Source organism: Heterodontus francisci, unplaced genomic scaffold (assembly GCF_036365525.1).
Source record: "Heterodontus francisci isolate sHetFra1 unplaced genomic scaffold, sHetFra1.hap1 HAP1_SCAFFOLD_374, whole genome shotgun sequence".
In the NCBI taxonomy this organism is placed as follows: domain Eukaryota; kingdom Metazoa; phylum Chordata; class Chondrichthyes; order Heterodontiformes; family Heterodontidae; genus Heterodontus; species Heterodontus francisci.
The window spans coordinates 1,275,696-1,292,618 of record NW_027140800.1 but is presented as its reverse complement, the minus strand read 5'-3'; the positions used below and the strand labels follow the sequence as shown (position 1 = coordinate 1,292,618).

Sequence of the window (16,923 nt, the reverse complement as noted above, 5' to 3'; positions counted from 1 at the left end):
ATCTCTTTCCACACTCTGAGCAGGTGAATGGTCTCTCCCCAGTGTGAGCTCACTGGTGTATCAGCAGGTAGGATGACTGAGTGAATCTCATCCCACAATCTGAGCAGGTGAACGGTCTCTCCCCAGTGTTAACAAACTGGTGTATCAGCAGGTAGGATGACTGAGTGAATCTCTTCCCACACTCGGAGCAGGTGAAAGGTCTCACCCCAGTGTGAACTCACTGGTGTCTCAGCAGGCAGGATGACTGAGCGAATCTCTGCCCACATTCTGAGCAGTTGAATGGTCTCTCTCCAGTCTCAACTCACTGTTGTATCAGCAGGTAGGATGACTGAGTGAATCTCTTTCCACACTCTGAGCAGGTGAACGGTCTCTCCACAGTGTGAACTCACTGGTGTATCAGCAGGTAGGATGACTGAGTGAATCCATTCCCACAATCAGAACAGTTGAACGGTATCTCCCCAGTAATAACACACTGGTGTATCAGCTGGTAGGATGACAGAGTGAATCTCTTCCCACACTCGGAGCAGGTGAATGGTCTCTCCCCATTGTGAATTCACTGGTGTATAAGCAGGTAGGATGTCTGAGTGAATCCAATCCCACAATCTGAACAGTTGAACGGTCTCTCCCCAGTAATAACACACTGGTGTATCAGCTGGTCGGATGACAGAGTGAATCTCTTTCCCACACTCTGAGCAGGTGAAAGGTCTCTCCCCACTGTGAACTCACTGGTGTATCAGCAGGTAGGAACACTGAGTGAATCACTTCCCACACTCTGAGCAGGTGAATGGTCTCTCTTCAATGTGAACTCACTGTTGTTTCAGCAGGTAGGATGACTGAGTGAATCTCCGTCCAGACTCTGAGCAGGTGAATGGTCTCTCCCCAGTGTTAACTCAGTGGTGTATCAGCAGGTAGGATGACAGAGTGAATCTCTTTCCCACACTCTGAGCAGGTGAAAGGTCTCTCCCCAGTGTGAACTCACTGGTGTGTCAGCAGGTTGGATGACTGAGTGAATCACTTCCCACACTCTGAGCAGGTGAAAGGTCTCTCCTCAATGTGAACTCACTGTTGTTTCAGCAGGTGGGATGACTGAGTGAATCTCCTACCTGACTCTGCACAGCTGAATGTTCTCTCCCCAGTGTGAGCTCACTGGTGTATCAGCAGGTAGGAAGACTGAGTGAATCTCATCCCACAATCTGAGCAGGTGAACGGTCTCTCCCCTGTGTGAATTCACTGGTGTATCAGCAGGTAGGATGACTGAGTGAATCCCTTCCCACACTCTGAACAGGTGAACGGTCTCTCACCAGTGTGAACCTACTGGTGTATCAGAAGGTAGGATGACAGATTGAATCTCTTCCCACACTCTGAGCAGTTGAACGGTCTCTCCCCAGTGTGAACTCACTGGTATATCAGCAGGTAGGATGACTGAGTGAATCTCTTCCCACACTCTGAGCAGGTGAATGGTCTCTCCCCAGTGTGAACTCACTGGTGTATCAGCAGGCTGGATGACTGAGTGAATCTCATCCCACAGTCTGAGCAGGTGAATGGTCTCTCCCCAGTGTGAACTCACTGGTGTATCAGAAGGTAGGCTGACAGAGTGAATCTCTTCCGACACTCTGAGCAGGTGAACGGTCTCTCCCCAGTGTGAACTCACTGGTATATCAGCAGGTAGGATGACTGAGTGAATCTCCTACCAGCGTCTGAGCAGGTGAATGGTATCTCCCCAGTGTGAACTCACTGTTGCATCAGCAGGCAGGATGACTGAGTGAATCCCTTCCCACAATCTGAACAGATGAACGGTCTCTCACCAGTGATAACTCACTGGTATATCAGCTGGTAGGATGACTGAGTGAATCTATATCCACACTCAGAGCAGGTGAACGGTCTCTCCCCAGTGTTAACTCAATGGTGTATCAGCAGTTTGGATGACTGAGTGAATCTCATCCCACTGTCTGTGCAGGTGAATGGTCTCTCCCCAGTGTGAACTCACTGGTGTATCAGAAGGTAGCATGACTGAGTGAATCTCTTCCGACACTCTGAGCAGGAGAACGGTCTCTCCCCAGTGTGAACACACTGGTGTATCAGCAGGATGCAAGACTGAGTGAATCACTTCCCACACTCTGAGCAGGTGAATGGTCTCTCCCCAATGTGAACTCACTTTTGTTTCTGCAGGTAGGATGTCTGAGTGAATCTCCAACCAGACTCTGAGCAGGTGAATGGTCTCCCCCCAGTGTGAACTCACTGGTGTATCAGCAGGTAGGATGACTGAGTGAAACTCTTCCCGTACACTGAGCAGGTGAACGGTCTCTCCCCAGTGTGAACTCACTTGCGTATCAGCAGGACGGATGACTGATTTCATCCCTTCCCACACACTGAACAGGTGAACGGCCTCTCCCAAGTGTGAACTCACTGGTGTATCAGCAGGTAGAATGACTGAGTGCATCTCTTTCCCACACACTGAGCAGGTGAAAGGTCTCTCCCCAGTGTGAACTGATTGGTAAATCAGCAGGTTGGATGATTGAGTGAATCTTTTCCCACACTCTGAGCAGCTAAATCGTCTCTCCCCATTGTGAACTCACTGTTGTTTCAGCAGGTAGGATGACTGAGTGAATCTCCTACCTGAGTCTGAGCAGGTGAATGGTATCACCCCAGTGTGAACTCAGTGGTGTATCAGCAGGCAGGATGACGGAGTGAATCTCATCCCACACTCTGAGCAGCTGAATGGTCTCTCCCCAGTGGAACTCACTAGTGTATTAAAAGGTAGGATGACTGAGTGAATCTCTGTCCTCACTCAGAGTGGGTGAACGGTCTCTCCCCAGTGTTAACTCACTGGTGTATCAGCAGGTAGGATGACAGAGTGAATCTCTTTCCCACACTCTGAGCAGGTGAAAGGTCTCTCCCCTGTGTGAACTCACTGGTATATCAGCAGGTTGGATGACTGAGTGAATCACTTCCCACACTCTGAGAAGGTGAACGGTCTGTCCCCATTGTTAACTCACAGCTGTATCAGCAGTTAGGATGACTGAGTGAATCTCTTCCCACACTCTGAGCAAGTGAATGGTCTCTCCCCATTGTGAACTCACTGTTGTTTCAGCAGGTGGGATGCCTGACTGAATCTCCAACCAGACGCTGAGCAGGTGAATGGTCTCTCCCCAGTGCGAACTCACTGGTGTAACAGCAGGCAGGATGACTGAGTGAATATCATCCAACACTCTGAGCAGGGGAATGGTCTCTCCCCAGTGTGAACTCACTGGTGTATCAGAAGGTAGAATGAATGTGTGAAGCTCTTCCGACACGCTGAGCAGGTGAACGGTCTCTCCCCAGTGTGAACTCACTGGTGTATCAGCAGGTAGGATGACTGAGTGAATCTCTTCCGACACTCTGAGCAGGTGAACGGTGTCTCCCCAGTGTGAACTGATTGGTATCTCAGCAGGTTGGATGACTGATTGAATCACCTCCCACACTCTGAGCAGGTGAACGGTCTCTCCCCATTGTCAACTCACTGTTGTATCAGCAGGTAGGATAACTGAGTGAATCTCTTGCCACACTCTGAGCAGCTGAATGGTCTCTGCCCATTGTGAACTCACGGTTGTTTCAGCAGGTAGGATGACTGAGTGAATCACCTACCAGAGTCTGAGCAGGTGAATGGTCTCTCCCCAGTGTGAACTCACTGGTGTATCAGAAGGTAGGATGACTGAGTGCATCCCTTCCCACAATCTGAACAGGTGAACGGTCTCACCCCAGTGTTAACTCACTGATGTATCAGCAGGTAGGATGACAGAGTGAATCTCTTTCCCACACTCTGAGCAGGTGAAAGGTCTCTCCCCAGTGTGAACTCACTGGTATATCAGCAGATTGGATGACTGAGTGAATCACTTCCCACACTCTGAGCAGGTGAAAGGTCTCTCCCCAGTGTGAACTCACTGGTATATCAGCAGTTAGGATGACTGAGTGAATCTCTTCCCACACTCTGAGCAAGTGAATGGTCTCTCCACATTGTGAACTCACTGTTGTTTCAGCAGGTGGGATGCCTGACTGAATCTCCAACCAGACGCAGAGCAGGTGAATGGTCTCTCCCCAGTGTGAACTCACTGGTGTAACAGCAGGCAGGTTGACTGAGTGAATCTCATCCAACACTCTGAGCAGGGGAATGGTCTCTACCCAGTGTGAACTCACTGGTGTATCAGAAGGTAGAATGACTGAGTGAATCTCTTCCGACACGCTGAGCAGGTGAACGGTCTCTCCCCACTGTCAACTCACTGGGGTATCAGCAGGTAGGATGACTGAGTAAATCCCTTCCCACACTCGGAACAGGTGAACGGTCTCTCCCAAGTGTGAACTCACTGGTGTATCAGCTGGCAGGATGACTGAGTGAATCTCATCCCACACTCTGAGCAGCTGAATGGTCTCTCCCCAGTGTGAACTCACAAGTGTATCAAAAAGTAGGATGACTGAGTGAATCTCTTCCGACACTCTGAGCAGGTGAACGGTCTCTCCCCAGTGTTAACTGATTGGTATATCAGCAGGTTGGATGACTGATTGAATCACCTCCCACACTCTGAGCAGGTGAACAGTCTCTCCCCATTGTGAACTCTACTGTTGTATCAGCAGGTAGGATGACTGAGTGAATCTCTTCCCACACTCTGAGCCGCTGAATGGTCTCTCCCCATTTTGAACTCACTGTTGTTTCAGCAGGTAGGATGACTGAGTGAATCTCCTACCAGAGTCTGAGCAGGTGAATGGTATCTCCCCAGTGTGAACTCACTTTTGTATCAGCAGGCAGGATGTCGGAGTGAATCTCATCCCACACTCTGAGCAGGTGAATGGTCTCTCCCCAGTGTGAACTCACTGGTGTATCAGAAGGTAGGATGACTGAGTGAATCCCTTCCCACAATCTGAACAGGTGAACGGTCTCTCACCAGTGATAACGCACTGGTGTATCAGCTGGTAGGATGACTGAGTGAATCTCTTCCCACACTCTGAGCAGTTGAATGGTCTCTCCCTATTGTGAACTCACTGTTGTTTCAGCAGGTAGGATGACTGAGTGAATCTCCTACCAGAGTCTGAGCAGGTGAATGGTATCTCCCCAGTGTGAAATCACTTGTGTGTCAGCAGGCAGTATGACTGAGTGAATCTCATCCCACACTCTGAGCAGCTGAATGGTCCCACCCCAGTGTGAACTCACTGGTGTATCAGCTGGTAGGATGACTGAGTGAATCTCATCCCACACTCTGAGCAGGTGAATGGTCTCTCCCCAGTGTGAACTCACTGAAGTATCAGAAGGTAGGATGACTGAGTGAATCCCTTCCCACAATCTGAACAGGTGAACGGTCTCTCCCCAGTGATAACTCACTGGTATATCAGCTGGTAGGATGACTGAGTGAATCTCCCTCCTCACTCTGACCAGGTGAACGGTCTCTCCCCAGTGTTAACTCACTTGTTTATCAGCACGTAGGATGACAGAGTGAATCTCTTTCCCACACTCTGAGCAGGTGAAATGTCTCTCCCCAGTATGAACTCATTGGTGTATCAGCAGGTAGGATGACTGAGTGAATCCCTTCCCACAATCTGAACAGGTGAACGGTCTCTCACCAGTGATAACGCACTGGTGTATCAGCTGGTATGATGACTGAGTGAATCTCTGTCCTCACTCAGAGCAGGTGAACGGTCTCTCCCCAGTGTTAACTCAATGGTGTATCAGCAGGCAGGATGACAGAGTGAATCTCTTTCCCACACTCTGAGCAGGTGAAAGGTCTCTCCCCAGTGTGAACCCACTGGTAAATCAGCAGGTTGGATGACTGAGTGAATCACTTCCCACACTCTGAGCAGGTGAACGGTCTCTCCCCATTGTTAACTCACTGATGTATCAGCTGTTAGGATGACTGAGTGAATCTCTTCCCACACTCTAAGCAAGTGAATGGTCTCTCCCCATTGTGAACTCACTGTTGTTTCTGCAGGTGGGATGCCTGACTGAATCTCCAACCAGACGCTGAGCAGGTGAAAGGTCTCTCCCCAGTGTGAACTCACTGGTGCAACAGCAGGCAGGATGACTGAGTGAATCTCATCCAACACTCTGATCAGGGGAATGGTCTCTCCCCAGTGTGAACTCACTGGTGTATCAGAAGGTAGAATGACTGAGTGAATCTCTTCCGACACGCTGAGCAGGTGAACGGTCTCTCCCCAGTGATAACACACTGGTATATCAGCTGGTCGGATGACTGAGTGAATCTCTGTCCAAACTCAGAGCAGGTGAACGGTCTCTCCCCACTGTCAACTCACTGGTGTATCAGCAGGTACTATGACTGATTGAATCTCTTCCCACACTCTGAACAGGTGAACGGTCTCTCCCCTGTGTGAACGCACTGATGTATCAGCAGGTAGGATGACTGAGTGAATCAATTCCCACACTCTGAACAGGTGAACGGTCTCTCCCAAGTGTGAAATCACTTGTGTGTCAGCAGGCAGTATGACTGAGTGAATCTCATCCCACACTCTGAGCAGCTGAATGGTCCCACCCCAGTGTGAACTCACTGGTGTATCAGCTGGTAGGATGACTGAGTGAATCTCATCCCACACTCTGAGCAGGTGAATGGTCTCTCCCCAGTGTGAACTCACTGAAGTATCAGAAGGTAGGATGACTGAGTGAATACCTTCCCACAATCTGAACAGGTGAACGGTCTCTCCCCAGTGATAACTCACTGGTATATCAGCTGGTAGGATGACTGAGTGAATCTCCCTCCTCACTCTGACCAGGTGAACGGTCTCTCCCCAGTGTTAACTCACTTGTTTATCAGCACGTAGGATGACAGAGTGAATCTCTTTCCCACACTCTGAGCAGGTGAAATGTCTCTCCCCAGTATGAACTCATTGGTGTATCAGCAGGTAGGATGACTGAGTGAATCTCTTCCGACACTCTGAAAAGGTGAACGGTCTCTCCCCAGTGTGAACTCACTGGTGTATCAGCAGGCAGGATGTCTGAGTGAATCTCATCCCACACTCTGAGATGCTGTCTGGTCTCACCCCAGTGTGAACTCACTGGTGTATCAGCTGGTAGGATGACTGAGTGAATCTCATCCCACACTCTGAGCAGGTGAACGGTATCTCCCCTGTGTGAACTCACTGGTGTATCCGCAGGTAGGATGACGAAGTGAATCTCTGTCCACACTCAGAGCAGGTGAACGGTCTCTCCCCAGTGTCAACTCACTGGTGCATCAGCAGGTAGGATGACAGTGTGAATCTCTTTCCCACTCTCTGAGCAGTTGAAAGGTCTCTCCCCAGTGTGAACCCACTGGTGCATCAGCAGGTAGAATGACAGAGTGAATCTCATCCATCACTCTGAGAAGGTGAGCGGTCTCTCCCAAGTGTGAACTCACTGGTGTATCAGCAAACAGGATGACTGAGTGAATCTCATCCCACACTCTGAGCAGCTGAATGATCTCTCCCCCGTGTGAACTCACTGGTGTATCAGCAGGTAGGATGACTGAGTGAATCTCATCCCACACTCTGAGAAGGTGAGTGGCCTCTCCCCAGTGTGAACTCACTGGTATACCGGCAGGTTGGATGACTGAGTGAATCATGTCCCACACTCTGAGGAGTTGAACGGTCTGTCCCACTTGTTAACTCACTCCTGTATCAGCAGTTAGGATGACTGATTGAATCACCTCCCACACTCTGAGCAGGTGAACGGTCTCTCCCCATTGTCAACTCACTGTTGTATCAGCAGGTAGGATGACTGAGTGAATCTCATCCCACACTCTGAGCAGCTGAACGGTCTCTCCCCAATGTGAACTCACTTTTGTTTCTGCAGGTAGGATGTCTGAGTGAATCTCCAACCAGAGTCTGAGCAGGTGAATGGTATTTCCCCAGTGTGAACTCACTGGTGTATCAGCAGGCAGGATGACTGAGTGAATCCCTTCCCACAATCTGAACAGGTGAACGGTCTCTCCCCAGTGTGAACTTACTGGTGTATCAGCAGGTAGGATGACTGAGTGAATCCCTTCCCACAATCTGAACAGGTGAACGGTCTCTCCCCACTGTTAACCCACTGGTGTATCAGCAGGTAGGATGAGAGAGGGAATCTCTTTCACACAGTCTGAGCAGGTGAAATGTCTCTCCCGTGTGTGAACTCCCTGGTGTATCAGAAGGTAGGATGACTGAGTGAATCTCTTCCGACACTCTGAGCAGGTGAACGGTCTCTCCCCAGTGTGAACTCACTGGTATATCAGCAGGTTGGATTACTGAGTGAATCACTTCCCATACTCTGAGCAGGTGAACGGTCTGTCCCCATTGTTAACTCACTGCTGTCTCAGCAGTTAGGATGACTGAGTGAATCTCCAACCAGACGCTGTGCAGGTGTATCGTCTCTCCCCCGTGTGAACTCACTGGTTTATCAGAAGGTAGGATGACTGAGTGAATCTCTTCCGACACTCTGAGCAGGTGAACGGTCTCTCCCCATTGTGAACTCACTGGTGTATCAGCAGGCAGGATGACTGACTGAATCTCATCCCACACTCTGAGCAGGTGAATGGTCTCTCCCCAAAGTGAACTCACTGGTGTATCAGCACGTCGGATGACTGAGTGAATCTCATCCCACACTATGAGCAGGTGAATGGTCTCTCCCCAGTGTGAACTCACTGGTGTATCATAAGGTAGGATGACTGAGTGAATCTCTTCCCACAATCTGAACAGGTGAACGGTCTCTCCCCAGTGATAAGTAACTGGTGTATCAGCTGGTAGGATGACTGAGTGAATCTCCGTCCACACTCTGACCAGGTGAACGGTCTATCCCCAGTGTTAACTGACTGGTTTATCAGCAGGTAGGATGAAAGAGTGAATCTCTGTCCTCACTCAGAGCTGATGAACGGTCTCTCCCCAGTGTGAATCTCTTACCCACACACTGAGCAGGTTTAATGTCTCTCCCCATTGTGAACTCACTGGTGCATCAGCAGTTTGGATGACTGAGTGAATCTCATCCCACACTCTGAGCAGCTGATTGGTCTCTCCCCAGTTTGAAATCACTGGTGTATCAGCAGGTAGGATGACTGAGTGAATCTCTTCCGACACTCTGAAAAAGTGAACGGTCTCTCCCCAGTGTGAACTCACTTGTGTATCAGCAGGCAGGATGACTGAGTGAATCTCAACCCACACTCTGAGCTGCTGAATGGTCTCTCCCCAGTGTGAACTCACTGGTGTATCAGCAGGTAGGATGACAGAGTGAATCTCATCCCACACTCTGAGCAGGTGAACGGTATCTCCCCTGTGTGAACTCACTGGTGTATCAGCAGTTAGGATGACTGAGTGAATCCCTTCCCACACTCTGAACAGGTGAACGGTCTCTCCCAAGTGTGAACTCACTGTTGTATCAGCAGGCAGGATGACTGAGTGAATCTCATCCCACACTCTGAGCAGGTGAACGGTCTCTCCCCAGTGTGAACTCACTGGTGTATCAGCAGGTAGTATGACTGAGTGAATCTCTTCCCAAACTCTGAGTTAGAGAATGGTCTCTCCCCATTGTGCACTCCCTGTTGTTTCAGAAGGTAGGATGCCTGACTGAATCTCCTACCAGACGCTGAGCAGGTGAATGGTCTCTCCCCAGTGTGAACTCACTGGTGTCACATCAGGCAGGATGAATGAGTGAATCTCATCCAACACTCTGAGCAGGGGATTGGTCTCTCCCCAGTGTGAACTCACTGGTGTATCAGAAGGTAGAATGACTGAGTGAATCTCTTCCGACTCGCTGAGCAGGTGAATGGTCTCTCCCCATTGTGAACTCACTGCTGTATCAGCAGGTAGGATGACTGAGTGAATCCCTTCCACACTCAGAGCAGGTGAACGGTCTCTCCCCACTGTCAACTCACTGGTGTATCAGCAGGTAGCGTGACTGAGTGAATGCCTTCCCACACTCTGATCAGGTGAACGGTCTCTCCCAAGAGTGAACTCACTGGTGTATCAGCAGGCAGGATGACTGAGTGTATCTCATTCCACACTCTGAGCATGTGAACGGTCTCTCCTGTGTGTGAACGCACTGGTGTATCAGCAGGTAGGATGACTGAGTGAATCCCTTCCCACACTCTGAACAGGTGAATGGTCTCTCCCAAGTGTGAACTCACTTGTGTAGCAGCAGGCAGGATGACTGAGTGAATCACCTCCCACACTCTGAGCAGGTGAATGGTCTCTCCCCAGTGTGAACTCACTGGTGTATCAGCAGGTAGGATGACTGAGTGAATCCCTTCCCACAATCTGAACAGGTGAACGGTCTCTCCCCAGTGATAACTCACTGGTGTATCAGCTGGTAGGATGACAGAGTGAATCTCTGTCCTCACTCAGAGCTGGTGAACGGTCTCTCCCCAGTGTGAACTCACTGGTGTATCAGCAGGTAGGATGACAGAGTGAATCTCTTTCCCACACTCTGAGAATGTGAAAGGTCTCTCCCCAGTGTGAACTCACTTGTGTATCAGCAGGCAGGATGACTGAGTGAATCACCTCCCACACTCTGAGCAGCTGAATGGTCTCTCCCCAGTGTGAACTCACTGGAGTATCAGAAGGTAGGATGACTGAGTGCATCTTTTTTTTTTTTTTTTTTTTTTTTTTTTTTTTTTTTTTCCCGGCGGAGCAGCAGGAGAAGGTAGCGACTCTTCGTTGGGTGAGTGAAGGCATCAGGAGCTGTGTTTTAAAAGTAAGTACTTACTGTTTTACTTACTGTTTTCCTTGTCTTTGAGTTTCTTTTGGCGCCGGAGGAACCGGAAGCTGGTCGGCAGCGAGGACTCCTGGGTAGGTATTTTCCTTAAAGGTGCGGAGCTGAGTAAACCCGAGCCACTACGCATGTAGTGTGTCCCACCCATCCTCCTCCTCTAACCTAATAATAAGACCCTTTTTACCCTCCTCCTCTAACCAAAAAGGACTGAGCAAGTAAGCTATTTACTGTTTTTGTTAATATCTATAGTTGTACTTAACTAAGGGGTAATTGAATAAAAGAAATGGCAGCCAGTGTAGTGTATTGCTCCTCCTGCAGAATGTTCGAGGTGAGGGGAACCTCCGGTGACCCTGCCGACTTCACCTGCTGGAAGTGCATCCGTCTCCAGCTCCTATCAGACCGTGTTAGGGAATTGGAGCTGGAGCTGGATGAACTGAGGATCATTCGGGAAGCTGAGGGGTTGATAGATAGAAGCTACACGGAGGTCGTTACTCCACAAATCAAAGGCAGCTGGGTAACAGTTAGAGGTGGGAAGAGGTCAGTGCAGGGATCTCCTGTGGTCGTTCCCCTCAACAACAAGTATACAGTTTTAGATACTGTTGGGGGGGACGGCCTATCGGGGGCAGGCTGCAGTGACCGGGCCTCTGGCACGGGGTCCTGCACTGTGGCTCAGAAGGGAAGGAGGGAAAATGGGAGAGCACTAGTCATCGGGGACTCGATGGTGAGGAGTACGGACAGGCGGTTCTGTGGGCGCAGGCGAGACGCACGGATGGTTTGTTGCCTCCCTGGTGCCAGGGTCCGTGATGTTTGTGATCGCGCCTTCAGGATCCTTAAAGGGGAGGGGGAGCAGCCAGAGGTCGTGGTGCACATTGGCACCAACGACGTAGGAAGGAAGGGTGGCACAGATGTTAGAAGTGAGTTTAGGGAGTTAGGCTGGAAGCTGAAAGCTCGGACGGACAGAGTTGTTATCTCTGGTTTGTTGCCGGCGCCACGTGATAGTGAGGCTAGGAATAGGGAGAGAGCACAGCTGAACACGTGGCTGCAGGAATGGTGTAGGAGGGAGGGCTTCCAGTTCTTGGATAATTGGACTGCATTCTGGGGAAGATGGGACCTGTTCAAACAGGACGGGCTGCATCTGAACCAGAGGGGCACCAATATCCTGGGAGGGAGGTTTGCTAGTACTGTTCGGGAGGGTTTAAACTAGTTTGGGAGGGGGATGGGAACCGGACTTGTAATCCAGGGACCAGTGGGTCCACTCAGAAAGACAAAGAGTGTAGTGAGGTATTGGGGAAGGTAGCACTGTCACAGAGGACAGATGGGCACGGAGAAGGGTTAAAGTGCGTATACTTCAACGCAAGAAGTATCAGGAATAAGGTGAGTGAATTGAAGGCGTGGATGGGCACTTGGGACTACGATGTTGTGGCCATCACTGAAACGTGGATAGGTGAGGGGGAGGAATGGTTCTTGGAGGTACCTGGTTATAGATGTTTTCATAAGATTAGGAATGGTGGTAAAAGAGGTGGGGGGGTGGCATTGTTAGTTAGAAATAGTGTAACAACTGCTGAAAGAATTTTCGAGGAGGATCTGCCGACTGAGGCACTGTGGGTTGAGGTCAGGAACAGGAAAGGAGCAGTCACCTTGATGGGAGTTTTCTATAGGCCCCCCAATAGCAGCACGGAGGTGGAAGAGCAGATTGGGAAACAGATTTTGGAAAGGAGCAGAAGTCACAGGGTAGTAATTATGGGGGATTTCAACTTCCCAAATATTGATTGGCAACTCTTTAGATCGAATAGTTTGGATGGGGTAGTGTTTGTGCAGTATGTCCAGGAAGCTTTTCTGACTCAGTATGTAGACTGCCCGACCAGAGGGGAGGCAATATTGGATTTGGTACTAGGTAATGAACCAGGGCAAGTGATAGAGCTGTTGGTGGGCGAGCACTTTGGAGATAGTGATCACAATTCTGTAGCATTCACTGTGGTAATGGAGAGGGATAGGTATGTGCAACAGGGCAAGGTTTACAATTGGGGGAAGGGTAGATATGATGCTGTCAGGCAGGAACTGAGGAGCATAAGTTGGGAGCATATGCTGGCAGGGAAGGGCACGGTCGAAATGTGGAACTTTTTCAAGGAGCAGATAGTAGGGGCCATTGATAAGCATGTCCCTGTCAGACAGGGAAGGGATGGTCATGTGAGGGAACCGTGGTTGACAAGAGAGGTTGAGAGTCTTGTTAGGAAGAAGAAGGATGCGTATATAAAGTTGAGGAAAAAGGGCACAGGCATAGCTCTGGAGGGATACAAGATGGCCAGGAAGGATCTGAAGAAAGGGATTAGGAGAGCTAAGAGAGGGCATGAAAAATGCTTGGCGGGTAGGATAAAAGAAAACCCCAAGGCCTTTTACGCGTATGTCAGAAATATGAGGATGACCAGGGGGACCATAGGTCCGGTCAAGGACAATAGCGGGAGACTGTGTGTTGAGCCGGAAGAGATAAGTGAGGTTTTGAATGAGTACTTCTCTTCGGTATTTACGAATGAGAAGGGGTGTATTACTGAAGAGGACGGTGTGAAACAGACTGGTAAGCTCGAGGAAGTGCTCGTTAGGAGGGAAGATGTGTTGGGGTTTTTGAATAACTTGAAGATAGACAAGTCTCCCGGGCCTGACGGGGTATATCCAAGGATGTTATGGGAAGCAAGGGATGAAATTGCAGAGCCGTTGGCAATGATCTTTTCATCTTCTCTGCTGACGGGGGTGGTACCAGGTGATTGGAGGGTGGCAAATGTTGTGCCCCTGTTCAAGAAAGGGAATAGGAACAACCCTGGGAATTACAGGCCAGTTAGTCTTACTTCGGTGGTAGGCAAGTTGATGGAAAAGGTGCTGAGGGATAGGATTTCTGAGCATCTGGAAAGACACTGCTTGATTCGGGACAGTCAGCACGGTTTTGTGAGGGGTAGGTCTTGCCTCACAAGCCTGATTGAATTCTTTGAGCAGGTGACCAAGCAAGTGGATGAGGGTAAACCAGTGGATGTGGTGTACATGGATTTTAGTAAGGCATTTGATAAGGTCCCCCATGGTAGACTTATGGAGAAAGTCAGGAGGCATGGGATAGTGGGGAATGTGGCCAGTTGGATTAAGAATTGGCTAACTGATAGAAGGCAGAGAGTGGTCTTAGATGGTAAATACTCAGCCTGGAGCCCAGTTACCAGTGGCGTGCCGCAGGGATCAGTTCTGGGTCCTCTCCTGTTTGTGATTTTTATTAACGACTTGGATGAGGAAGTCGAAGGGTGGGTCAGTAAATTTGCAGATGATACAAAGGTTGGTGGAGTTGTGGATACCGAGGAGGGCTATTGTCGTCTGCAAAGGGACTTGGATAGGTTGCAGTGCTGGGCTGAAAAGTGGCAGATGGAGTTTAACCCTGAAAAGTGTGAGGTCGTCCATTTTGGAAGGACAAACATGAATGCAAAATACTGGGTTAACGGTAGGGTTCTTGGGCATGTGGAGGAGCAGAGAGACCTTGGGGTCTATGTGCATAGATCATTGAAAGTTGCAACTCAAGTGGATAGGGCTGTGAAGAAGGCATATGGGGTGTTAGCGTTCATTAGCAGAGGGATTGAATTTAAGAGCCGTGAGGTGATGATGCAGCTGTACAGGACCTTGGTAAGGCCTCATTTGGAGTACTGTGTGCAGTTCTGGTCGCCTCATTTTAGGAAGGATGTGGAAGCCTTGGAGAGGGTGCAGAGGAGATTTACCAGGATGTTGCCTGGAATGGAGAATAAGTCTTACGAGGAAAGGCTGAACATTCTAGGCCTCTTCTCATTAGAAAGGAGAAGGATGAGGGGTGACATGATAGAGGTTTATAAGATGATCAGGGGAATAGATAGGGTAGACAGTCAGAAACTTTTTCCCCGGGTGGAGCAAAGCGTTACAAGGGGTCATAAATTTAAGGTGAAGGGTGGGAGATATAAGGGGGATGTCAGGGGAAGGTTCTTTACCCAGAGAGTGGTCGAGGCATGGAATGCCTTGCCCGGGGAAGTTGTTGAGTCAGAAACTTTAGGGATTTTCAAAAGGCTTTTGGATAGGTATATGGATAAAGGAGAATGATGGGGTATAGATTAAATTGTCCTTGACAGAGGACAAAGGATCGGCACAACATTGTGGGCCGAAGGGCCTGTTCTGTGCTGTATGTTCTATGTTCTATGTTCTATGTTCTATCTCATCCCACACTCTGAGCAGGTGAACGGTCTCTCCCCTGTGTGAACGCACTGGTGTATCAGCAGGTAGGATGACTGAGTGAATCTCTTCCCACACTCTGAACAGGTGAACGGTCTCTCCCATTTGTGAACTCACTTGTGTATCAGCAGGCGAGATGACTGAGTGAATCACCTCCCACACTCTGAGCAGCTGAATGGTCTCTCCCCAGTGTGCACTCACTGGTGTATCATAAGGTAGTATGACTGAGTGAATCTCATCCCACACTCTGAGCATGTGAACGGTATCTCCCCTGTGTTAACTCACTGGTGTATCAGCAGGTAGGATGACTGAGTGAATCTCATCCCACACTCTGAGCATGTGAACGGTATCTCCCCTGTGTTAACTCACTGGTGTATCAGCATTTCGGATGACTGAGTAAATCTCATCCCACAGTCTGAGCAGGTGAATGGTCTCTCCCCAGTGTGAACTCACTGGTGTATCAGCAGGCAGGATGACTGAGTGAATCTCATCCCACACTCTGAGCTGCTGAATGGTCTCTCCCCAGTGTGAACTCACTGGTGTATCAGCAGGTAGGATGACTGAGTGAATCACATCCCACACTCTGAGCATGTGAACGGTATCTCCCCTGTGTTCACTCACTGGTGTATCAGCAGGTAGGATGACTGAGTGAATCCCTTCTCACACTCTGAGCAGGTGAACGGTCTCTCCCCTGTGTGAACTCACTGGTATATCAGCAGGTTGGATGACTGAGTGAATAACTTCCCACACTCTGAGCAGGTGAACGGTCTGTCCCCATTGTTAACTCACTGTTGTATCAGCAGTTAGGATGACTGAGTGAATCTCTTCCCACACTCTGAGCAAGAGAATGGTCTCTCCCCATTGTGAACTCACTGTTGTTTCAGCAGGTGGGATGCCTGACTGAATCTCCTACCAGACGCTGAGCAGGTGAATGGTCTCTCCCCAGTGTGAACCCACTGGTGTATCAGCAGGTAGGATGACTGAGTGAATCTCGTCCGACACTCTGAGCAGGTGAACGGTCTCTCCCCAGTGTGAACTCACTGGTGTATCAGCAGGTAGGATGACTGAGTGAATCCATTCCACACTCTGAAAAGGTGAACGGTTTCTCCCCAGTGATAACTCACTAGTGTATCAGCTGGTAGGATGACTGAGTGAATCTCTGTCCACACTCTGAACAGGTGAACGGTCTCTCCCATTTGTGAACTCACTTGTGTATCAGCAGGCGAGATGACTGAGTGAATCACCTCCCACACTCTGAGCAGCTGAATGGTCTCTCCCCAGTGTGAACTCACTGGTCTATCAGCAGGCAGGATGACTGAGTGAATCTCATCCCACACTCTGAGCATGTGAACGGTATCTCCCCTGTGTTAACTCACTGGTGTATCAGCATTTCGGATGACTGAGTAAATCTCATCCCACAGTCTGAGCAGGTGAATGGTCTCTCCCCAGTGTGAACTCACTGGTGTATCAGCAGGCAGGATGACTGAGTGAATCTCATCCCACACTCTGAGCTGCTGAATGGTCTCTCCCCAGTGTGAACTCACTGGTGTATCAGCAGGTAGGATGACTGAGTGAATCACATCCCACACTCTGAGCATGTGAACGGTATCTCCCCTGTGTTAACTCACTGGTGTATCAGCAGGTAGGATGACTGAGTGAATCCCTTCTCACACTCTGAGCAGGTGAACGGTCTCTCCCCTGTGTGAACTCACTGGTATATCAGCAGGTTGGATGACTGAGTGAATAACTTCCCACACTCTGAGCAGGTGAACGGTCTGTCCCCATTGTTAACTCACTGTTGTATCAGCAGTTAGGATGACTGAGTGAATCTCTTCCCACACTCTGAGCAAGTGAATGGTCTCTCCCCTGTGTGAACTCACTGTTGTTTCAGCAGGTGGGATGCCTGACTGAATCTCCTACCAGACGCTGAGCAGGTGAATGGTCTCTCCCCAGTGTGAACCCACTGGTGTATCAGCAGGTAGGATGACTGAGTGAATCTCGTCCGACAC

General features: G+C 49.7%; 1 protein-coding gene across 1 annotated transcript in view; it reads right to left on the bottom strand.

The window, feature by feature from the left end:
• Positions 1–385: 385 nt before the first annotated feature.
• The window catches only part of LOC137361190 (zinc finger protein 585A-like), a 60,710-nt gene continuing 44,172 nt past the window's right edge, over positions 386–16,923 (bottom strand). Inside the window, exons 10-15 of the mRNA XM_068026113.1 lie at positions 9,939–10,085; positions 6,152–6,264; positions 4,426–4,504; positions 3,333–3,422; positions 2,324–2,546; positions 386–538 (exon numbers count right to left, since the gene is read on the bottom strand). Coding sequence (XP_067882214.1) covers positions 386–538; positions 2,324–2,546; positions 3,333–3,422; positions 4,426–4,504; positions 6,152–6,264; positions 9,939–10,085 — 805 coding nt within the window. The remainder of the gene's footprint in view (positions 539–2,323; positions 2,547–3,332; positions 3,423–4,425; positions 4,505–6,151; positions 6,265–9,938; positions 10,086–16,923) is intronic.